Source organism: Stegastes partitus, unplaced genomic scaffold (genome assembly GCF_000690725.1).
Source record: "Stegastes partitus isolate 25-593 unplaced genomic scaffold, Stegastes_partitus-1.0.2 Scaffold180, whole genome shotgun sequence".
NCBI classification, from domain to species: Eukaryota; Metazoa; Chordata; class Actinopteri; family Pomacentridae; genus Stegastes; species Stegastes partitus.
In genome coordinates this window covers 339,422-363,459 of record NW_007577911.1, presented here as the reverse complement: position 1 = coordinate 363,459, position 24,038 = coordinate 339,422, and the positions used below count along the sequence as shown (strand labels likewise).

The 24,038-nt window shown below is 40.0% G+C and overlaps 1 protein-coding gene across 1 annotated transcript in view; it reads left to right on the top strand.

The window, feature by feature from the left end:
- Nucleotides 1–24,038, top strand: part of LOC103356040 (disks large homolog 1-like) — a 77,318-nt gene that overhangs the window by 3,749 nt on the left and 49,531 nt on the right. The window contains exon 3 of the mRNA XM_008280084.1: nt 21,240–21,376. Within this exon, the coding sequence (XP_008278306.1) occupies nt 21,240–21,376 (137 nt within the window). The remainder of the gene's footprint in view (nt 1–21,239; nt 21,377–24,038) is intronic.

Here is a 24,038-nt window from a genome sequence, read left to right as displayed (position 1 = left end):
TTCCTTCACCAACCAGGTGTGTTATGTCTGCTAGCAGCCCGCATGCAGTAAATTGAATTATACGAACATAGGCTACTGATTAAAAGTAAGCATTCGCCAGCTGTTAGTGGTAGAAGAAGTATTCAAACAGTTTTCTTCATTAAACTATTACAGTCACACAGTAAAAATACTGTCAAACTCCTGCATTCATTTATACTCAAAAGTGAAAAGAGGTTTTATCAACACAACATACTGACATTTACCATTTAACGGTTCAAGGTGAAGTTTGAACTTCTAATATAATGATAAACAATTGAATAAAACACCCTGCATGATGTTTTAGTTTGTAAGTGAAACCTTTGCCACTGTCCACAGTGCTCTGATCATTCCCATCAACACAACATTAGTGTCTATATACATTTTTATTTAATACAGTACGTTTGAGAAAATAAAGTAATCTTTATTTTGTTCTTAATTTGTTTAGTTTTTTTTCTCTTTTAAAGCAAAACAAACAAAAACAATCAGAAAGTGCAGATATGAATAAGTAAAGATAAGCAGTATCTGTAAAAGTAGTGCTGTCAAAACAAAACCCATCCCTACCGCCGATGGGCAAATTCTGAACTTTTCAGCAGGAAATGAAAATGTGCACTTGAACTATTGCGTACCCCACCATCCTTTGTTTTTCATTGAACTCTTGTACGTCTGCATGCTATTAGTCCAAGAGTGTAAAAGCTGCATGGATCTGTCTCACTGAGGCATACTGTTACTTTACCAGTGATGTTCTGGGGACTGACTGACTGCTCAGCTGACAGCCACTTCAGGGTCGACACATTGCAGCAGATATTGCAGACGGGACTGAATTCATGGCTGAGATACTTAGCAGGCCTGAGACAAATCCAGCTGGACTGACCAGCAGTGGTCTGTCTGTGTAAGCCAAGATGCCGACTGGGACTGTCTTTCAGTCAGTCTCTTTTTTTCAGTGTTTTTTTAGAGGCTGATCACAGTGTAACGTGCCAACGAGTGACAGACAACATGCTACTGTACTTGTCAAAAACACTGTGAAGTCAACCAAGTTTGCATAATAAATGCAGCTTAGCAGCTGCAGGATCGTCCAAAGAAATCTGTCCAGACTTGGGATGTGTGATGTTCTACCATTTTTATTTACTGCATGGAGTTGCCTGTGCTCACACAATCCACAGATTTTAGTGTATATTACTTATTATTCTACATGTTTACGTTTCTATCATTATGGTAATCATACATTTTATTTATCGATTATACGTAAGTGAGTCTTATTATAATTTCTAGTATGTTTTGTAGACTTTATATTTGTATGAGTATTGCATTATTAGTGATCAGCATAATATATTTTATGTATATCCGTGTGTGTGTGTTCTCTGTTTCTAATAAACTATTCATTTGATCTAATACTTCTCACCCCCAGCGGGTGTATTGCTGGGGGACCCAAATATAACACTGTTGAGTCGCAACATGTTTTAATGAGTAGTTTTGGAGAAATTTAAGGAGAGAACCATTACATGATAGTCAGTGATTGTTCGTTTGTGCTGGGGTAGCTCATTCATGCAGTCGACCTCATCCGTCACGACAGTGGTGCGTTGCAAAGATGGCTGCATCTGGTCAAAGCAGGGGTTCCTGCTGAGAACAAGTGACAGAGATGCCAGGGTGCATGTAATGAATATAAGTGAAAATCAGGTGGAAGCAGTGGTCATGGTTTTCAGTGTTAGTGCTGTTCATAAACAGTGTCCTGATAGACCTACTTCATCCTTCCCTGCATTTAGTTAAGTTTTAATAGATTATTTACTACTATGTAGCTATGAAAAGTACATGTTCTCATTTTTGAGACCAGACCAAACCATCAGAGGAGGATATCGAATTGACTGGGAGCAGAAAACAATAAAGTATCTTGGAGCTGTTCTACCTTAGCCAACTAAAACCCATCAGTTGTGATTAGTTACTTTGACTCCAGAGACACAGTTTCTGCTCCAGAATTTCCAGTAGCGGTAACAGATGAAGACTTCATGGAATGGAACAAAATGAATTTGAGATATACTGTCAAGAAGAGAGATGGAGGACCAGATATATAACTATGTAGTTAGCCAAAATTAAATGAGGGTTAGCTATCCCTTAGTGGAAGTCATATGATCAGGCTACACAAATAGAAAAAACTGGTAAATCTATGCAATCCCTCCTCTTTGAGATGGACAGACATTGAAAGTAGTACTACAGAGGGTGTTGAAAATTAGCTTAATGCTATACACTCAATATGCAATACAGAAGACCAACAACTTCTCTCTTTTAACGTTATTTATTCTGCAATATAATATTCTGCTTGATCAAGGATCCATCACTGGTTCAGAAAATCACAGTCAGCAAGCTGTTACTCTGTGACCAACTTCCCCAGCAATGGATGGAGCTTCATGTAAGCATAAATATTTTATTCAGTGTGGTGCAAGGTGATTGGCTACCAAACACAGACATTTAATTTAAATAGTGAAACGTGAATGGCTATCTGTTGGGGAGGAGCTGTGGTTTCAACTTAGCTTTCCCTTCGTTGATGCACAGATATGTCCATACCTCTCGGCACATGATTGGCGCACGATTCATCCAATCCACAGCATCCGTTCCCTGTAAAGGAAAACCTCCTTACTAACATCCTCTGCTCTCTGGATGTCAGTACTTTTCCTTCGTTTCGCTGCCATATACTGCAGCTGATGGTATTAATTTGTAGGGGGATGGTATGCCTGTCAGTGGAAGGTACTGCTAGGTACTATTATCTGTGCACATTGTGTGTATGTGTATGTGAGCAGCTGCATTCCCTCTATCTGACCCGGCTTAACCTCCCTGAGTTCAGTCTCTCAAGGCCCGCTTGAATCCTTCTTTCCCCTCCTTCAGATCAGCACAACTCATACATTAATACACATTACATGGTGTTAGTGTGAATACGAAACTATCAGTACTTTTACAAAATTATATATTCCAACAGTAGTAGCGCATGCACAGCAGGCGTAGCTCTCTCATCAGCACCGAGATGCTCAACAAATCAGAGCGCAGTCACCCTCTGCTGGCCCCGCCTTCTTTATCACTCAGCATCTACGAGTCAGTCAGGTTTGCTGCAAAGACCTCCGCTCTCTGTCAGCGGCTGTTCACGCAAGTTTCAGGTTAAAATTTGTTGTAATACACATTAGAGTACTGCCTTACACATTATATAAACATATAAAATGAACATGGCAAAATCACACCAACAAGTTGATTACATTTTAGCACATCAACAGACATTCGTATGCATAGGCACATGAAAACTTGAAGCAGTTCAGACCTGACAAACAAGACTGACGGTCTTCCTCTTATTTTTCCAGCTGCTTACCTGCATAAATATGGTGTGAAGTAATAAATATGATCCATGGCAATAATCCATAGTAATAAATATGATCTGTAGTTGTTGGTAGGACATCTGCTGGTGTTCGCTGCATCCCATGTGATGTCACCCGTTTGAGTCAGTTTGGTTGGTTGAAGAAAAACTGTGAACTTCCTGATCGTCAGACGAAATAAAGCAGTGGTTGTCAGAGATACCTCCATGTCCAGGGTTGGTCTGATGGTTTACAATAAGGTCGATTTGTCAGAGGCTGTGTCGGGGGAGCAGCTCGTTTACACCCCAGCAGGTAGCCCAGCATCTGTGACGTTTCTCTCCGTGTTTTTCTTTGCCAGTCTGAACTGTGCTCTTGTTGTTGTTTTTGTCAAATGGGGCAATAACTACATGTTAAGGCCAACATGTGCTAATAGTCGGGGTTCCTTTTAAAGGTACAAGATGTCTGGGCCACTGGTTGTCAAACTGGGGGTCGGAACCCCCATGGGATGTCCCAAGATAATTTTAGGGGGTCGCCAGATCATTGTAAAAAAAAATAAAAATAAATAAAGCCTACATACATGTACATACATAAATTTGCATTAGAGCTGTCAAAATGATAAAGTGTATACTTCCTCCCACTCCTTTTTCGAACTTGATAATATTATGATGTGATTATGCAATATTGTTATTCTTTTTTGCTCTTTTTTTAAAACTCTTTTAAAAATTATTTTCTTTCGTTTTTATATGCAGTTGCGTTGTCATTACTGACATTAAAGCTAACTGACTGTATACACATTCCACATTTCTTTTGATAAACAAGCTCTGTCTTTCACACACATTTTAGTCCAAAATACACATTTTATACACAATTTATATTAACCACAGACACTGGTTGAACCACATTAGAACCCCCTTTTTAAATGCTACATGTGGATTACATTGTCATGTAATGCATTGCTTGCATAATATCCTGCAACAGCTGTTCTCCAGGGACACGCTCATATCTTGCACTCTTAATGTCATGTATTAAAGATTTACTTCTGTTGCCCACAAGCTTCCATTAAACAGTAGAACAGGTCACTGTTTGTTGTTGACCAATAGAGAGTTAGCCACGAGATAATTAATGTCCTTCTTTTGTCAGAGGTCATTTGTTCTCATCAGGATACATTACGGCGCAGTGGTATTAGGTACTGACACATGTTTACTGAATGTTGGAGTTCCGGTATTGTCACTGTCTGAAAATAGACACAATTCCATATTTTTTCGAATTGCAGTCCTATTTAAATGACTTTTTTTCCCTAGATTTTCATCAATCATTTCACTGATTTTTTTTTTTAATGTACAGCAGAGTTGTTTCCTACTCGTTACTAATTACTCCAAATAGATGAACTCCACAAGTCTCATCAATTCCTTTAGCAGTGACAACAAACAATAGGTCAGTGCATTCAAATACAGCGAGAACTCTGCGATGGAATAAATGCCTCCTGAAATAGATGTAATCATCTTACAAAGCATTAGGTGCTGTCTAATCTGGCCAGTGGCGTGGGCGCCCCAGCTAAACCCCATCACTGCAGAGTGGATCCGTGTGTGGATTAACCCCTTCATCATCCCCACTGCTATATTCCACAGTTACTCATCTGTACAGTTGAGGGACTCACGGATCCACCGGCTCAAGCTTCATAATTTTCTGGGTTCACAGGGTAATTCCTGTTAGAGAGAGACCCTCGATTTCAACCCTGAAAATGAGGATGCCATAATCAGATTTTAAAAGTATTATAAATTGCAACATACTTATCTCAATGCTGGTTCCATTTCAGTTGATTTGTTTGAAATACAATACACGCTGCTTCTGATACATTGCTTCACCTGCACAGCTGTATGAAATAAATGAGATGTAGATTGAATCCCAGCTGCTTTGGTGCCTTCAATGCCATCATCATGTCAAAATGGTCATTTGTCCAAATACTTTGTGGTTTATGACCAAATACTTACAAAACTAATTACATTCATAGTATGACCACAGCTGATGGTCCCATCTTTAAGGATCAGTACTGCTCTGCTTACAGGTTTCCACAAAATTAATGACAAAAGAGAGAGTAAAGTGATGAAGTGTCTCAGAACGCTGGTGCGCTGTGGTATTTCTGCATTGCCAGGACATCGGTCACTACTTTCAGACAGGGTATTTAGGCAAGGTATGAATGCGTTGTATGTGTATGCCTGAGACTACAGCACGTTTGATGATGAAGTCAAATAGGACAGACCTTGGTTTAATTGTTACATGCGTCCAACAGATCTAGTCTGATTTAATTTATGCTTGGAAGTTTTGTTTAATTTATGTGTTCTTTGAGTAACTGTTGTAGCCTATGGAAAAATGTCTATTGCGTTTCAGTCATTTTTACTAGTTATTAATTTTTAGCGTGGCCAACTAGTTATTTTTCGCCCAACATAAGTAAATGTTAAGTATTTGAATGAGAATTAATGATGTTCTTTACACTTGTTTTGTTTTGAACATTTATCCTTAAGCTTAGTACATGTATCTGTTAGGTGCTGTGAATAAAATGTTAATTTTTAAAGCAAAATTTACAATGAAATAGGTTATAATAGGATATTTACAGTATATCACAGACGTTAAACACCGGATTCATTAAAAAGTAACAATGTTATTATTATAATAAGAAAATAGTGAAAACATGCTGTCTGATGATGTGTTCACACCAGACGTGAGTACAAACATTTGCGCAAATGATTTACATATAAAGTCAATGTGAATATGCAATTAGATGCAAGTAAACATCCCGCGGCGTGAGTGATGCAATCGAGCGAGTTATCTGCGTGAATGACGCGATTCTCGCCGTGTTAAACACGGAAAATGTGTGAAAGACACAAATTCGTGTCGGACGCACAAGTTGAAAAGTTTGAATTTCAGTGATCATTTGCACCGCGTATTGCTTTCTTTGACCACTGAAAGAGTAGATGTTACACTGATTGGTGAGGGGCATGAGTATGAAGTATGGAAGACCTTAAGCTCTGTCTGCAATTTGTCTTCTTTAATGTTGTATAGCTGGCAGAGTTTCTTCACAGCTTGCATTGCCTCTGTTGGGATTTTTGCTGTTTTCCAGTTCTCTGGGACTGTCAGGCACTGGAGGGCATTCAAGATTTCCCATGTGGATTTATTTTCTCCTTTTTAGCGTCTCTGAACATCATACACTTTAACACGGTAGTAGTCTTGCAAAGTAGGGAAAGTGTGGTCAGCAGGAGCTGTTGTGGCAATGACCTTGAATTTTGCCCACTGGTTCAGCCTTCTCTGTAGCCTATTTATACACGTTCTCAAACTCTGTTCTGCTGTGGGCCAGCCTCTGAAAAACTCCATTAACAATTTTGTATGCCGCAGCCAGGTCTATGTCTTTCTGCTGCAAAGCATCAGACACCATTGCAGTCGTCTGGAACGTCTTGGACAGGTGATCTCCAGACACAGGAAGAATCCAAAGTTGATGCTCTTGAGAAGCACCATTGCATCACCTGCTGAAGAGTCTGGGGGATCAACCTGTGTCATTCCCTCAAGTCCCGGCTTCTCTTTTATGGCATCCAGGTGTAATTTATTTACACTGTCGTATTTGCTAAACAGCTCCACCAACTACTCTACTCTAGGACTCTACTCTAGGAAATTACCTCGATTTTGGCTTGACATGTTTTCATCGTCTCCTCTAAAAGGCATACCTTGTCTTGCCAGGTAAAGACTGATGGCTAGTAAGCGGGACAAAATTTCTCTGTTTTTTTTCTCATTCTCTGTCTTTTGCAGCTTGCAGTGCATAGTCACTTATTTTGAAAGCTGCCTCCAGTGGTTCCACCTCACCGTACCACACATGTGAGGTTCTGAGGCACTGTGCTGTTTAATCCTCTCTAGAGCCTTTCTCCACCGATTAACTCCTTCTGTTTTCCAGGTTTTGCACCTTGTGTATTTTTCATCATTCAAAAAAAGAGGGCAGCTAAAACAAAACATAGCGCCAAGACTTGGGGAGTATTCTAGCCATAGGCTGTTCTCATACCATTTCTTTTGAAATGACCGCCCTTCTTCATTCTTTGGAAATGATGAGAACGCCATACTGTAACACAACTGAATGAAGGATGTGTAACTGCAGGACATGGGCAGGATTATTTGGGTGTGTGTCCAAGTAGGTCTGAGAATGTTCGCCTCCCTCTGGCTTCAGTCTCCTCCTGGCTTGATGCTGCCTCTACCTCAAGATTTTGTGTCGTCTGTAATTCAGTCTCAGCCTCTCTCACTCCAACCTCTGTCTTCTGGTTCGCTGCTTCTTCTACCTCAGCATTCTCCGTGGGCTCCTCAGTAATCTCTGACACCTTTCCTCCAGCCTCTGTCTCCTCTTGGCTTTCTGTTCCCAGCAAACTCTCATTTCTCTGTGGCACAATGTCTTCCTCTTTCTCTCCTTCTATATCCTCATCTGACCTGTCATCACTGACTCCCTGGCCATCTGGATACAAGGCACAATTTGCTCTTGGATTAATCTAATTAACGTCTCGTACACCTAATCAACAATAAACCCACCGTACATAGTGATGGATAATGTAACAGATCAACAAGATTGAACTTGTTTTCTCAAACTGAATACCTCTGCAATGTAAACAGCTGGTGCATGTGTCACTCTTACCTTTTGTGCTCTTTGTTATTCAGCTGGCGAGTGATCCACGAGCCTCACGCAGCTCCTTTTGTTTTTGTCTCGACCTCCTCTCCTTATGAGGCATCTCTGCACTTTGGGCATCAAGGGGCAAAGAGGCAGGTGCTCCAGTACCCTCTGCTCCCCCCTCTGCATGTGCCTGCTTCCCTGTACAGTCCCCATCCCCACCCTGGATGCAAACAATCAGGTGGATCCTGACCATAATTTGGTTTGCCACTCCAGACAGTCTGAATACCTATGAAAATGAAAGAGTTCAGCTTTGAATTTGTAAGTACTTTGCAAAAAATACCATTACCATTATGAAATACTAAATCTAGATTGATGAGCAACAATGGCAAGTTGACACTTTTTAATTTTACTTCACAGTAAAGTGTGCAAATGATTTGAATAGTCTCTGAATCCTCTGAACTCTTGGCCTAAATCTCTTGGTGCTCTTCTACTGTGGCGTGATACACCGGCTACTGTTGCATCATAGAAATGTTAATTTTGACCATGCTTGTTTTAATACTTGTTTTGGTGTTGGGAGCTAAAGGTCTAATTGTATCAGTGGATATTTATTGAGTTAGTTAAGGATGGTGCACTTTAAATGGGTGCACAGCATTACATTGATTTTGTTGTAATTTTAGTCAGTATCAGCTGACTTTTATAATCACCTTGGCTTGACTATCAGTATTTAGTCGGTAATGCTGTGACAAAAATGTGACATTTTAATACAGTATGTCAACTCAGATGGAAAAAAATGTGCACAAGCAACGAATTGACAGTGCATATTTTGTCACTGAATATTTAACAGCAGATTGACTCCATAGGAAAGCATATGCAATAAAAGCTGTTCCCTGAGGCTGTACTGAAGATAATGGTAATGATTATGTTAATAGTGACTTCTCTATATGCAAGGTGGCTTACTTTTATAGGATTTTCAAGAAATTAGATATTTTATAGTGGGGGAGGGGAATATTCGGAGATCAAAATTGATATCCCGATTCCAGCACATGGAACAAATAGTCGGCTATTCGGGTCCAGCCCTAATAAATACTAACCTCTGTCTTATGATGGTACTTTTGTTTGTTACGTTTTTAGTATGGAATGTAGTTTTGTAGTCATGCATGATGTCTACACTATGTCCAGACTGTACTGGCTATCTATCTACACCACTGCATCACAAGTCAATACCTTGTCTGCATTACGGACTACCTGTAACAAACTTTAATGGAATGTGCCACCCATATGAATTGGAAGCTTGAGTTGGATTCATAGGGTCCTGATCTCATGACTGTTCTCTGCTGATACGTAGTACCCCACAAAGATTTTTATTTGGCGCACTCTGTCATTATCCCATGAACTAGGCTGGTCGTCCTTTCAGTGTGTGTCTCTGCAGAGATTCTTTCCTGGGAGGTTTCACTTTCTCTAATGTAATTTCAGCGTTAATTAAATATTTCCCAGAGAGACTGATAATACTGGGGGGTGTTAATGTTGGTCGCTGGGAGAAAATTACTGTGTGTGTGTGTGCTCAGTACTGGTAATTTAAGTTGAGGAATTTGTTGTCCTGTGAACAGTTTGTTCATTTCAACCGCAATCTTTTGAGAAGCTTGTTGTCCTTTTATTCATCATCGAACTTTCACCCTTCTGTCATGTCAAACCTTTTTGGTTTCGGTTTGTGTGTTTTCCGAGCAGACTGACACCAGGATTAGATGCAGTATGTAGATTTGTGATGAATTACTGTTGATCATAAACAGTTAAGACAATGATCTGTATCAGCAATATGTGTATAAAAGATCACGTGCAACCGATGGAAATGATCGAGTTGAAAGTAGAAAATAGTTCAAATAGACCCGTGTGCTTGAACCCTACTCTGTGTTTTCCATCATAGACACTCTCCTCTTGTTGTCTTGCTTTTACCCGTCAGTCATTGCTAATTCTATATGTTGTCTCATTTAAGTCTGAATTATACGGGTCATTGTCAGCCAGAGAAGTCAAACACATCAGGTCAGGTGTAACACAGCATGATCGGCTGCCATTTACCTGCACACCCCACATGGGTCGTCACCATCGTTGATGACTTCCAACAAACACATTTTCTGTAAGATTTCATGTTCAGTCTTTTCAAGAAACTGGACCAGAACTTAACTGGAACAAAAAAATGCTTGCAGTGCTGTTAGGTACGCTCCCTGAAAGTCACTGTCTAAGTACGTCAAACACCACCTGCGATGTGCGCTGCATCTCCCCAAGTGTGTCAAAACTGTGAGCCTTAAACTTAAATTTTATTTTGGGGAAGAAAAAGAAGTCGCATGCAGCCGAATGTGGGGAATACAGTGAGTAGGGAGCGACAGTTAAGTTGGTGTGGCCAGTGTGGCATGTGGATAGTTGCCACATTTCAGGTCATTTGCACATAATGTGTCAGTAAAAATGTGCCTTTTTTTTCAGTGCTGGAGGCTGTATGCTCTTCTGTTGAAGACTGCTATTTGGTCTTTGGGTTGTAATATTCGGCCTAATTTGATGCTTGTTCTCCGTGCGTTTAAGGTTTATTGTGAAATTGCAAATGCGCACCTGCAAGTAGTCAGAATGGCAGAGCGTTCCAAATGTGTCAGGAGAGCTGGGATCGATGTATCGCTGCACAGAAAGACCGCTTCGAAGGCGATAGCAGTCAAAATAAAGTTTGATGCTGTGTTTGCTTTTTATAGGCACGGTCTCTGAACTTCTTGATCGCACCTTGTAAATGCGTCCATACACATGTTTTAGCATGTTTGAACTCCTAGCAACATTGTTCTCAGCTATGACAGTTGTGTAACGTGATTACTAACACTTAACCTCTGACTCTCTCCTCTATTACTGAACACAGCACTTCAGTTTTTTTCTGACTGAATAACTGCGAAAACCATACGTGTTCAATCTTAAACAGTGGTTTTGAAAGCAGACACATAGAGGCTCAACTCCTTTAGTCTCCTGGTTGTACAGTAATAATAATTTGTGAAAAATGAATGCAGTTTTTTTTATGGCTACTTAATTTACTAATTTCTTATGTGAATTGCTGTGATTGTCCCTGTTCCAAGCCATGTCAGAGTTTACAGGTGTCTGTGGCAGGTTTTAAGAGGTTTCATATGTACTTATTGGATTATAGGTTTAGCTTTAGATCAGATAGATCACCTGTTAGAAAAGTTCAGGTCAGAGTGCATTCAAATTTACTAAAGTTTGTATATGATGTATATAACACGTGTGCATATGTGGGTCATGGCTAAATTTGAACACTTTTCACATTACTTTTACATGACATTGGACAACACTGACTACAAATACAGAGAAAAAAAATCATATGAATGTGACTCATGTATTTCTGTAGCTTGTTAACAACTGTTGTATCTTTCTATGTTTTTCAGTTACCCTGTGGTCTTGAATGAAACGGTGATTACTGCTGATATTTAGAGTCAAGAGAATGATCACAGCTCTGTAAGAATTAATGTAGAGAATGCTGCCACCATGTGGTGAAAGGCAAAGTCCTAATCATCATGTAATTAGACAAATTCTGTCTCGCCCATGCTTAATGTGGTTACAAATGTGTGACAAATTAAGCAAAAAGACAAATACATGAGTGAAGAAATTCGATGAATGCAGATACTTCTACACAGGTACACATGCATGTTACAACTCAGCCATCAACAGTCATGCTCTGTGACATGTATGAGAATGCTTAGCTCACAAGTTCATTCTGATTTTGCATCTAGCTGGCAAGATGCAAAAATTGAAGTGGCTTTGAAAGAGGTTTCATTGTTGGGCCATGGATGGCAGGAGCTGCAGTCACACAGACTGCTCAGCTGACTAGTGTTTCAATAGGAACTGACTGAAGTTACATCGACTTTGGGAAAGACATTGTAAAGTAAGGCTGGAAATTGTTTATTGTTTGATGAGCATAAAAATGTGAATAATGTGAATCCTATGCCAATGCATTCCCAGTCACCGGATCTCAACCCAGTTGAACAGTTGATTGTGGGCCGATATGTTGAACAGCACTCTCCACTGCTATCATCAGAACATCAAAAGAGGAAACATCTTTTGGACGAATGATGTTCCATCCCTCAAGTAGAGTTCCAGAGACTTGAGGAATCATTTTCAAAGTGCATTGAATCTGTTTTGGTAGAATGCAGTGGCCCAACACTTTACCAAGACACTCAATTTACATATATTTAATATACGTTATTACATCCATTCATCCATCCATCCATCATCATCTAAACACCGCTTAATCCTCACTGGGGTCGCAGGGGGCTGGAGTCTATCCTACCTGACTCAGGGTGAAGGCAGGGGACACCTGGACAGGTCACCAGTCTATCACAGGGCTACGCTTAGAGACAGACAACCAAGCACACTCACATTCACACCTGCAGACAATTTAGAATCACCAATTAACCTCAACATGTTTTTGGACTGTGTGGGAGGAAGCTGGAGAACCCAGAGAGAACCCACGCTGCACGGGGAGAACATGGAGACTCCACGCAGAAAGATCCCGGACGTGAACCGGCGTCCTTCTTGCTGCGAGGCAACAGTGCTAACCACTGCTGCACCTTGCAGCCCTGATTCATGCATGATATATACATTTTGTGATATTTCATTTGCGCTTAAATGTAATTTCTCATGCAGTGAGATATATTAATAGTTTAATTATATCTTTGAAACCTTGGGTGAAATATAACACTACTAAAAGATTATTATTATTATTTTTTAAATAGACTATAACATGATCTACAGAATACCATTAATTAAATTGGACTATAGCAATATAAAAAGACATAGTGGAGCCTACTTATGTGAATCCATCAGTTAAACACAAGTCCAGATGTGTCTGTGTTTTATGAATCCGACTCTTAAACGTCTCTTTACTGTCTGCTACAGTAGTTTAAAGCCAGCATATTAATGTTGTAAAAAAACACTAATATTTGTGGAACAGCTGAAATGGAAACATCCTTTTATGATTTGAATGCCTTCATCAGAATGTTCTGTATCAGTTGGAGTTCCAGCAGAGGGAGCCAGAAGTCAAGATTAACTGTTTACCGACAGCGTCACTGTTCAGCATCCTGCTTTTGTCAAGAATAATGAAGGTTCACACCTTTTTTTTTTTTCATCTAAATTGTCCAGATCTTTGACTTAAAGACTTTGTCTGGTCTGTAATAGTTTTGACTGATGTCAACACTGAAGATATCCTCCTGAACTACTTTTAATAATGATAAAATACACTGCGTTTACGTCTAACTTCTATAATTTGAACACTGTATGTAATAATACATGTTGGTCATCTGCTGTATTGTATCGTAGTCATAGTAAATACTGATGGAGATCTCAGTACTTTGTGAGAGCCAACTGTCAGCTACGTTATTCCTCCTACACTTATGAGGTCATTAAGACACCCACACACTGAGCTCACCGTGCTGCTAAGAGCTGTGCATTACCTCAGTCTTGTGGCTGGCATGCACTGGAGGAAGAAGACAAGACAGTGGAGGGAGTGTGATGCTGGTGACAGTATTTGGCTGGAAAGCCCTAGATTTATGCATTCATTTGGCCATCAGTTTTAGTTGTGCCACCTACCTGCACATTGTTACACACCTCACAACCCGTTGGTCTTTCATGTAGCTGGTTGTATCTATGCTCAAATTGAACACAGAAAAACACGAGGAAACAGCAGCTGCTTACAGGTTACACTGTAGTACCCATATCAGTGAGTGTGTGAACAGGATTTCTGGAGAAATGTGGACTTCCCACTGTGTTTGGGATCTATTTATGGAAAGCACAGCAAGCACACCCTTGCTGATTAGGATAGGTCACAAACACGGGGTATTAGGTGACCACAAACAGTGTGTTTAAGCTCTAGTAGGGCACTGTCTGAAAGTTGTGTTGAGAGGTTGGTGTGTAGCGTGGCTCTAAAAGCTTTATGACACCTGTGTGACAGCAGATGTAAACAAAGGATTAGGTTGTGCTCAAAAGCAGACACTGATCTGTTCAAAACATGCCTCGATTGGCTCTGATCCTGGTCATTGAGATTGGATTGGGGCATTGCTGATTATGTGTTATAAAACATGGCTGTTTCGTCAGATTAGGGGAATAAAAACAAAAGAAAAACTTTGGATGTATTAAGACCTTAGTACCGAGTCACTAAGCTGTGGATATAAAACATAATTTAGTGGACCTTAATCAAAATGTCAGCATTATTCCTGGCAATTATGAATTCCAATAAAGTGGTAAAGTCGAAAGGATATGTATGTATTTCTGTTGATGACAAATCAAAGCTCAGAGTCCTTAGTCTGCATTCCTGTGATGCACAACCCTCTAGTCTCAGATCAGTGGTTTTTTAGAGGCCCATGATGATGGAGGGAAAGGCTGCCAGACAGATCTGGTAAACCCAAGTGAGGGTGAACTGGGAACGTTTGGCGGAGGCCCCTGTCCTTGGGGTCTTCAATTCCCACCTCTGGAAGAGTTTCTCCTGCGTCCTGGGGGAGGTTGGGGACATGGAGTTAGCGTGGGCCATGTTCAAAGCCTCCATTGCAGAAGCAAGACTGTCTTAATGTTAAGGCTACTTTTTATGGGTTCTGTTCGCTTTTCCTAAAAACCTGTCAGATAGCAAGGTTTTTGGATTGTGAAGGGTCGGAATGTCAAGTCACGACTGTATTCTCCTAAATTTGACTGTTTTTCAACTCTGCTCATCGTGTCTTTTACTGGAAAAAAGGTTTAATATTGATTGATTAATAAACAAAATATTACAGCTCAAAGTGTGATGATGTAAACTTCATCATGCAGTTGTTCAATCCATTCCCTCTTTCACTGTTGCCTAAAATTGGTGTTTAACAAACTGGAGGTATCCCACCGTTGCTAAATGGTGAGAGTGAATTTTGCATTCTTACATGGAATTATATGTTTTCATGTTACCACCCCCAATCAGACTATTTCCTTGAGGGAAGTGAGAGCCAGGGGAGTGAGTAGTGATGCATTACCGGTAATTGATGGCTTATGTGTGTGTGGGATTAGGCACTATGGAGGAGTGCTGCAGTAGGGAGGGTATGCTGCTAGAATATATCACTCCCCAAAGAAGCGCAGCTACACAGGAGCCGTCACTGTGAGCCCCAGCCCACTCTACCCACCCGTTACGTAAGCATGAAGAAATCAGCATTGTGACAGTGTCTATCTGTATTTACTGTAGAAATACTTTAGTAAGTGGGATTTTGTGCTCATTATAGGAAGCTGCCAGTATATCTGCATGTGAAATATAAGCATGAAAGAGGATGCAGAGCTCCTCAGATCTACTGCAGGGTTGCCTAGGAAACCCAAAAGGGTTGAGAGCAGCATGCATACAGTTACTGTCAAAACCCAAAAAGAACAGGACCACAAAATGCTATTCACCATGCATTTTTGATGCATAGTGAATTCACCACAACAAGCTCAGCATTGTTCTGCTATATTGCGCTTTGACTTTAAATTCCAAAAACTTTTTTCAGATTAATAATACAGAAAAAACATTTTCCACTTTTCCTTCCACGGTCAACAAAGGTGCACAGACAACAGGGATGACCACAGCCTTGACAGGATTATCAAGAAAAGTTGATTTAAGAACTTCACAAGGAGTGGACTCGGGTGGTGTCAGTGCATCAAGAGCCACTAAGCACAGATGTCTTCTGTAAAGAGGCAACAGCTGTCACAGTCCTGATATCAAGCCACTCCTGATCCAGAAACAATATCAGAAGCGGTTTACCCCGACTAAGGATAAAGAGAACTGGACTGTTGCTCAGTGGTCCAAAGTCCTCTTTTCAGATGAAAGTAAATTTTGCATTTAATTTGGTAATCAAAGCTTTACAGTGGCTCAGTGGTTAGCACTGTTGCCTCACAGCTAGAAGCTCGACGGTTCACGTCCCACTGAGGACACCCGGGATCTTTCTGTGTGGAGTTTGCATGTTCTCCCCGTGTAGCGTGGGTTCTCTCAGGGTTCTCTGGCTTCCTCCCACACAGTCCAAAAATATGTTGAGGTTAATTGGTGATTTGAAGTTGTCCGTAGGTGTGAATCTGAGTGTGCTTGGTTGTCTGTCTCTAAGTGTAGCACTGCGGTAGACTGGTGACCTGTCCAGGTGTCCCCTGCCGTCACCCTGAGTCAGCTGGGATAGACTCCAGCCCCCCATGACCATAGTGAGAATTAAGTGGTGCATAGATAATGGATGGATTTGGAAATCAAGGTCCTAGAGTCTGGAAGAAGAGTGGAGATGCACAGAATCCAAGGTCTTAGGAGTCCAGTGGAAGTTTCTAGTCTTTGATGATTTGGGGTGTCATGTCATCTGTTACTGCTGGTCCACTGTCTTCAGGTCCAAAGTCAATGCAGCGTCTACCAGGAGATGTCAGAGCACGTCATGCTTTTTTCTGCTGACACGCTTTGTGGACATGCTGATTTTCTTTTCCAGTTGGACTTACCACCTTGCCATCAGTGCCAAAACCACTGCCAGTGGGTTTGCTGACCGTGATATTACTGTGTTCATTTGGCCAGCAAACTCACCTGACCAGAACCCCATAGAACGACATGAAGTATGACCAAGAACAAAATGAGACACATCCGACCCACAAACACAGATGAGCTGAAGGAAGCTGTCAAAGCAACCAGGGTTTCAACAATTTGTATTTTTATTGAAATAATGCTAAATCCTTCAGTTTTAGTGAAAAATTGTGCCTTCTGACTTGTATTATTCCACTGACATCCCTTTGTTTTTACTATTTGTTTCCATTATGACAATTAACAGTTAGACTTACTTATGGAAAGTGAGCTTCAAATGCAAGTAAATATTTTCTGATTATTTAATTTAAAGGTATTCAATTACTTTTAGTCAGCAAATATGTATGATGAGTATAAAACATAAAAGGCAGTAGAAGACAATTTACGTAGAACATAAAACAGATTAGACAGTCGCTGGCAGCTTTAGTTTGGTAGCTTTGCATCATACTCTTAGTTAGTCCTGTCAAGTGTTTGACTTGATGCTGCTACTATTTTCATTATCTGCATTTGTTTGAAACAAGTCCTACACATTCTGTAAATTATTATCAAATATTACTTGTATAAGCTCAGTGTCAACCTGAGTTGACGGCGGCTGCTGTGTGATACGCAGATTGTCCGAACCCATTCTGCAGCAGTATTGCATGTGTGGGCTGAACAGCAGTCTTCATGCCACTACAATACATGTGACCCCGCTGACAAAAATACTGAGCAGATTGGGATTTTGTCATTGTATTTTCTCATAAAGCCTATGGATTAACCGTTAATGCCAACGGCTTAAAAGATACTTCCACTGTTAAAATATAATTATTTGATTAATATTCTGAGCAAGCACAGTTCATCTCATTTCGTAACTTGCTGAATTTACAATGCACACATTATTGTGTCTTAATACTACTTGTTGGAATATACAAAAAAAACTTCTAGCGGCTGTTGTGCATGTGGTGCAACACAAACATTTATATTAGAATGCGAACAAAATAAACACTGACTTTATTTCAATCATATTAATCATTATGCCGATTGTGCTGCCTTGTTAATGTTGATGGCTAGTCTGAGAATAATTGACGAATAATGTTATTAGTTATTAGTTAATTAATAATAATAAATAATTTATAATTAATTCGCTTTTTCTAAAAAAAGAACAAAGCATTTTTAGTAACAGAGCCACAGCTTTTTCTTCATTTTGCTCCCTTTTTTGTTTGATATCATTTTAAACTTTTTTTTTTTTTTTTTTTAAGACGGTTGAACAAAAGCAATTTAAAGAGCTCACTTTTTTCCCTTTGGAACCTATTCAGGCCTGTTTTTCATTGTTTTTTTTTTTGACATTTTACAGTCAAACAGATTGCTTAATCACTTAAAAAAAAAAAAGCAAAATTGAAAATTATTTTGAGTTTGAATTTCAAATGGCTGCAGCCTCTCATGTATTTGCTTCGTAATGGTCTCATAGAGAACTGGCAAGAGGATCACTCTGCTTCCTCGCCAGGACAAGCTGAATTAGACTCATGCATGTACAGCTAAACTTGTTCTCTGCTGAACCCATCATGCCTTTTACATGCAAGCTTTAAATACCGTGCCAGCTGTGTCTTTAAAGCAGCTCAGCAGCACAATGAGAATGAACTACTAGTTCCTTGTTTGTGTCTAGCTCTTAATGCCGTGCACTAAACTTGTACATGGCATTACATAAAAAATACACGGGTGTATGAAGCAGACTGAGTAGAGGATGGACGAGTAAATGGTTTTGGTTAGTTGTTGAACTAGTCTTGATCATGAAGGGGAGATGTGGAAAGAACTGCTGTCCATGTTAAGCACATTACCCAAGGGAGAGCTGAATTAGAAATCAGCTATGGGGGGGTGTAAGGTCATTGTCTGTATTGAAGGGAACAGGCGGCCTCTATGTCTGAGGATTAGCCTCGCTGTTAGCTTGCCACCAGGCATCTGGTGCTCTCACAACACACACTTTCAAAGGATTGCTGCGCTGCAACATGACTACAGAGAGCAGAGAGATTTTACTGGACTGTGAGTTACTCTTGACAACTTTCTGCTGTTGTGTTTTGTTACTATTTTTTCCCCCAAAGAGCTTAGCTTAAGAAGAGCTATTTATGGTAACGCTTGATATCTTTGATGGTTTTGGAATGCGATGCAGTGTAGGAATGGGAGTCGTACTTTATTCCAAACTCAACTCAACGTGGAGGTGAGAACTGCTGCTGGATGCCTGTTTTTTGTTGTTGTTGTTGTTGTTGTTGTTTTTTTTTAGTTAAGTAATTTTCTTTATTTCTAATACATTTCATTTTTTAAAGTCAAGCCAAACCAGGTACATACGCTAACCCTAGTGTATCTCAACCATTCAAGAGCTTTGGGGATTTGCATAAATTCCGCTGTATTCATTTGCATCAGTAATAGCTTGCTTTAATTTAAATGACAAAAAGAACTGTGGCTGTTTTGGTTTTCTTTGTTTTTACAAAAGCTACGTAAATAAATCTTTAATCAGAATTTACTTCCTATTTCTATCTGGGACAGAACGTGATCCTGGGTCTGGTCCTGAATGGTAATCACTGGTTTTAATTTAAATAGAAAGGTGTCCTTTATGTGCAGGACTAACGCATGAGACTGGTGTCTCAGATCACTTGTTTTGGGTCTGATCCCTGCTAAATCATGGCCAGACATAACAGAAACGGGCCTGCATCTTGAAAACAATCACACTTAAATACCAAGGAGCTCACTCGAAATGCAGTACGGAAGCTTTATGGCGGATATTGTAATTGTACACCAACATATGTTCAGTTCATTGCTCCAAAAGATTCTAATGCAGTCAGGCTGCTGATGCATCTGTGACTCATGCTGACACACTCGTACAGGCCATGTGGAAACGTTTGCGCTGATGCGGTCAGTAGTCTTGGTTAAATTAACGTTCCAATTGATATCATCTTTATCATCTTGTGTTGATCATGCATGTGCATGAAAACAGAACTAGCAGGATACATAAAGGTGGGAATGACATTGTGAAACTCTTCATGTGATTAAAAAAATGTAAGGACATTTAATAAATTATTTTTTTATTAACATTTCTGGTTGTGCTTGTTCTGTCTGAGCAAACTGTTGGGGTGTTAATGTCAACTTCATCATCTGAAATACCCTCATAAATGCATTGTACAGTGTCAACACAGGTCACGTTAACTGATCTGTAAAACTACAGCGTGGTTGCGAATATTTCTCAGTATGTGATGTCATTTTGGTACAGTTAGCTACACTTAATTACACCACGACCAACCCAACCTGTTGTTTACAAAAATGTATTTTATGGAACTGTTGTTGCATGAAGTCTATATTATACTAGAAGGCTTTGGTTTTTCAGCAAGTCTGTTGCCACCAGTTCTAACTATTTATTAACATAGTCACAATAATAAATAATAAACTTTATTTGTATAGCACTTTTTAAGAACAGAATTTGCAAAGTGCTTTTACATAATAAAGAAATAAGACACACAGAGACAAGGTAACAGGAAAACAAGAAAAAGTGCAGGCAAACACTCAATAAATATAAAAATACACACAATAAAAATGGAAAAGAGCAGGCTGGGTCACTACTGAAAGGTGTACTAGTACAACTGATTAAAAAGACGACATCACAGAGGGGAATGAAGATAAAAGCTGAAGATAAAAGTATGATAAAAGTACATTAAGAAAGAGAAAAGAGAGAAGGACAGCAGGCAGAACCAGTATAAAAGGGGAAAAGAAACAGGCGAAAATCTAAAAGAGAACATCACTGGAAAGCGAATCTATAAAAGTGGTTTTAAGAAGCGATTTAAAAGAAGATGCTACATGTGAATCTGTTTATGTGGTCAGTTTTTCATCCGAGTCAAAAATTCTCTCAAACAGAATGAGATCGTGTTTTTTGAACCATTGGACTCAACGGGCAACAAGTGGAAGAAGAAGGGCTGGAAGTAGCAATTACTTTCAGTATTGATTAATCTTTCAATTATTTTCTTTATTAACTGATTATTTGTTTGCATTGTACGACCATAAATTATTTAGTTTGCTGTAAAAGAGGAGTAAAGGTGGGGAGTGGCAGTTGTGCTCCACCGTTACCATCCGTGTTTACTTCTGCAAACACTGAGCATGCTCGCTGCGTTTGACGTCGTTGTGTTCTCTTCTGTGCATGCGGGACACTTTTGGGTTGTGTGAAGTTCACACAGCAGATCACATACAAGTCGCATTTAACTGGAAATGTGAACGAACTCGCCGAAAAATCTGAATTGAGCATTAAGTCCTGCAGTCTGAACGTAGCCAATCTGTGGGATTGTTCAGTCAGATAATACGCCGTTATCCTTATTAGTGACATAAAATGTCATGTCAGAGTTAAATCCAAGGCTGTCGGTCTGTTAAGGCTGTTTTTCATGGGTTCTGTTCGTTTTTCTTGAAACCCTGTCGGATAGCAAGGTTTTCGGATTGTTAAGGGTCAGATTGTCAAGTCATGACTGTACTGTCAAATCAGAGGCTGTAAATCTAAAGCCTCTAATGGTTTAAGATAAAATCATGCATCTTTCAGTCAGATTTACCAAGTCTTGCACTATTCACGTTTAAAGCATATCTTGATTGTTGATGGCTGTGTATGGACAGTTTGTTGGGAAACATGTCACAAGTGATGAACTTTTAACAGCCCTTAAGTCATGTAATATCTGTATGTCCACAGATATCCAGGAGTTCTATGAAGTAACACTGTTAAACACACAGAAGAGCTGCGAGCAAAAGCTGGAGGAGGTCAACCACATGGCCGACAAGTGGGAAAAGAGTGTGTCTATACAAAACTCTGCCTGTCCAGTGGAGGAGGTGAGTCTCAGACACAGTGTATCAGCCCAGCAAAACCTCACATGTACCTGCACTTAAGAATTACATCTGTCTTCCCAGTGAATGAATGAAAACAGGTAGCAGCAGCAGTAAAAGCAGCAAAATGTGAATCAGCAGGAATGCTTGCTGTAGGGGTTAAAGCTTTTTTGGGCCCTTTCACACTCAACCTGTTTGGTCCAGACTTTTGGAATTTTCAATTCTATTTCAAACCTTGCTCTGTGTCTCACTATGCACTTATAAATTACCTGGAAATGTTGGCAGGTTTTCTTGCTCTGAAATATTTCTTGCTAATCTAACCAGCCTCGATGAGCTAGCTAAACGCTGCACAAAGCTACAGATACATTCCCCACCGCTGGCCTCTCAGTTACAATCGTCAGGTTATCCATCGCTGCGATCACAGTACATCTTCCGGTCGCCATTTTCCTGCTTGTGTCCTTCTTTTCAGAGTTGTATTCGTTTACAGATAAATGAAAGTAATGATGAACATGTAGCCCAAACACAGTAAAAGCACTAATATTTTATCACAAAAAAATGGTAATAGCTATGAACGATATCGTTGGGCTCACTTTCAGAGCGATCTCAGAACAGCTTCTCTCTCCGTTTCCATGGTGATGAAAGACGCACAGTGGCACTGTATGGAGAAGCTGTGGCGATTTTCTCAGCGTTTTCTTGGTTTCAAATCGTCTACTAACGTATACATACTCAACAAGTTTATACTGCATACTAGTGTAATGATTATAATGCAAACTGTTCCCACTGAAGTATACCAGCCCAGTGGATCCCAGCATGCAGACCAGGGTCAGACAGCTGCTGAACATCAGAGGGATGTGTTGAAGACAGAAACCAGCACCCACTAGGGGGGATAGATGGTCAAAATGACTCCTGCTACCAATGAGTTCTGGAGTCCATGCTGGTGTGTTTGGGTCTGGACAGGCTGTATAAATTGGATAAGGCTTGATGCTTACTTTGGAGACAGGAGCGAGGTCATGGTCAACCTCCAGAACAGCTGACAGATCAATGGGTAGAGGAGAGGGCTGTCTGACATGTATGTAGGCACAGTTAACCAAAATTCTTATTGGTCACTGGAGAAGAAAATATCTTCATCAGTGTCAATGTCAATGTTAACATCAAACATCAACAACACGAAACTTGAAAAGCACTTGGAGAGCGCAGACCTCCACCAAGCAGCTCATTTCCACCATATTGTGATTTCCAGCCGATGTTAAAGTTCTGCATTCATTTGATCTACACTATTAGATTCATGGATAATCAAAACATACCTTTAGCATTTGAATTAACATTGATATCATCAATAACAAGCTGACAGAGTGATGAACGGTCGTTTTGTTCTCTCAAATATTTTGTACACTTACATTATTTCTGCAGTTACTTACTGTGTGGTTACAGCAATCCCATAAGATCGTGACATAAAAGCATTTCAGTTGAAATGTAGGTCAGTACCTTGTATCGTTAGTACAACCTAAAATGGATTATGCTAATTCCTGTATGATACAGTTTCTGCTTTTGCTTATTGGTTAAAAGGGACTCTTGACCAGTGTCAAAGAGCCATGTGTCTTTGCACACCCAGTGTGTCACTAATAACATGTTTGACTTGGAATCGGACCACCCAGTCTGAAAATCCACTTGTAATCCTATTTGTCGATGCTGTCAACCCTCGTGCGTCACACCTGCCTTTTTTTGTCGTAACAGTGAAGAATTGGCTATAAGGGACACAAATATTTCCGAAGAGATTAAGTGTGAAAGGTCTTTATAGCTTTTAAAATAGCCCCTCTGTAACGGCAGGAGCTTCTGAACTACTTTGCTAAGGTCATCGAGTAGTACCAGGATAGGGATAAGTGAATGGGATTAGAAGAGTCCCTAGAGAACAATGACCCCACCATGAGGTCATCAGTACACTGCTGTTATATCCCCTCTTCTGTTACCACAATCAGCCCTCTCTGGATTATGCAAATGTAATGCCAAGTAATCAGATGGCAGAAGACCTCATCCAAATAATTAAAATGGTCCAAAAGGTTCATGAGAGCATGTAAACTCATTTTATATACAGAGGGGTATTTTAGATTTTTCGGTGAAACAAAAATGCTGAAGTAATCAAGACATTAGGTTTGTTGAGCAAAATTTAATTCATATTTGTTGGCCCTCGTAGGAGTTACCAAGTTTGACAAAAGGTGCCTTTGTTAAATGTGCATTAATTTATGATTTGAGTCCTGCTGGGGTCTTAACTGTATCTCCCTCCCTTACCTCGTGGAACCTGTCCACAAGGTCCAGCGTTAAAAAGTTGTAAAAAACTGAATGAGATGTTGCCAATATTTCAGTGGTTTATCAGCAAAGGACTGACATGAGTCATGTTTAGACAGATTAATGGCTGTAACAAATACAAGACACAGTATAAACAAGACTGACTCCCAGCATGCAGTAGGGCCCCATGTGAAATGCAGATACTTGTGTTGCCCAGTATTCCAACACCAGAAAGGTACTGCAATACCTTACAATTAAAAATGGGACTATAGCTTATTTAATTAGTACCTAAAGTACTTAAAGAATAACAGTGTTTTAATAGAAGTCGTATTTCCTGTGAGTTGTGTTGATGTGCGACAGTGGGCCAGTGTGTATGTGCTGCGCT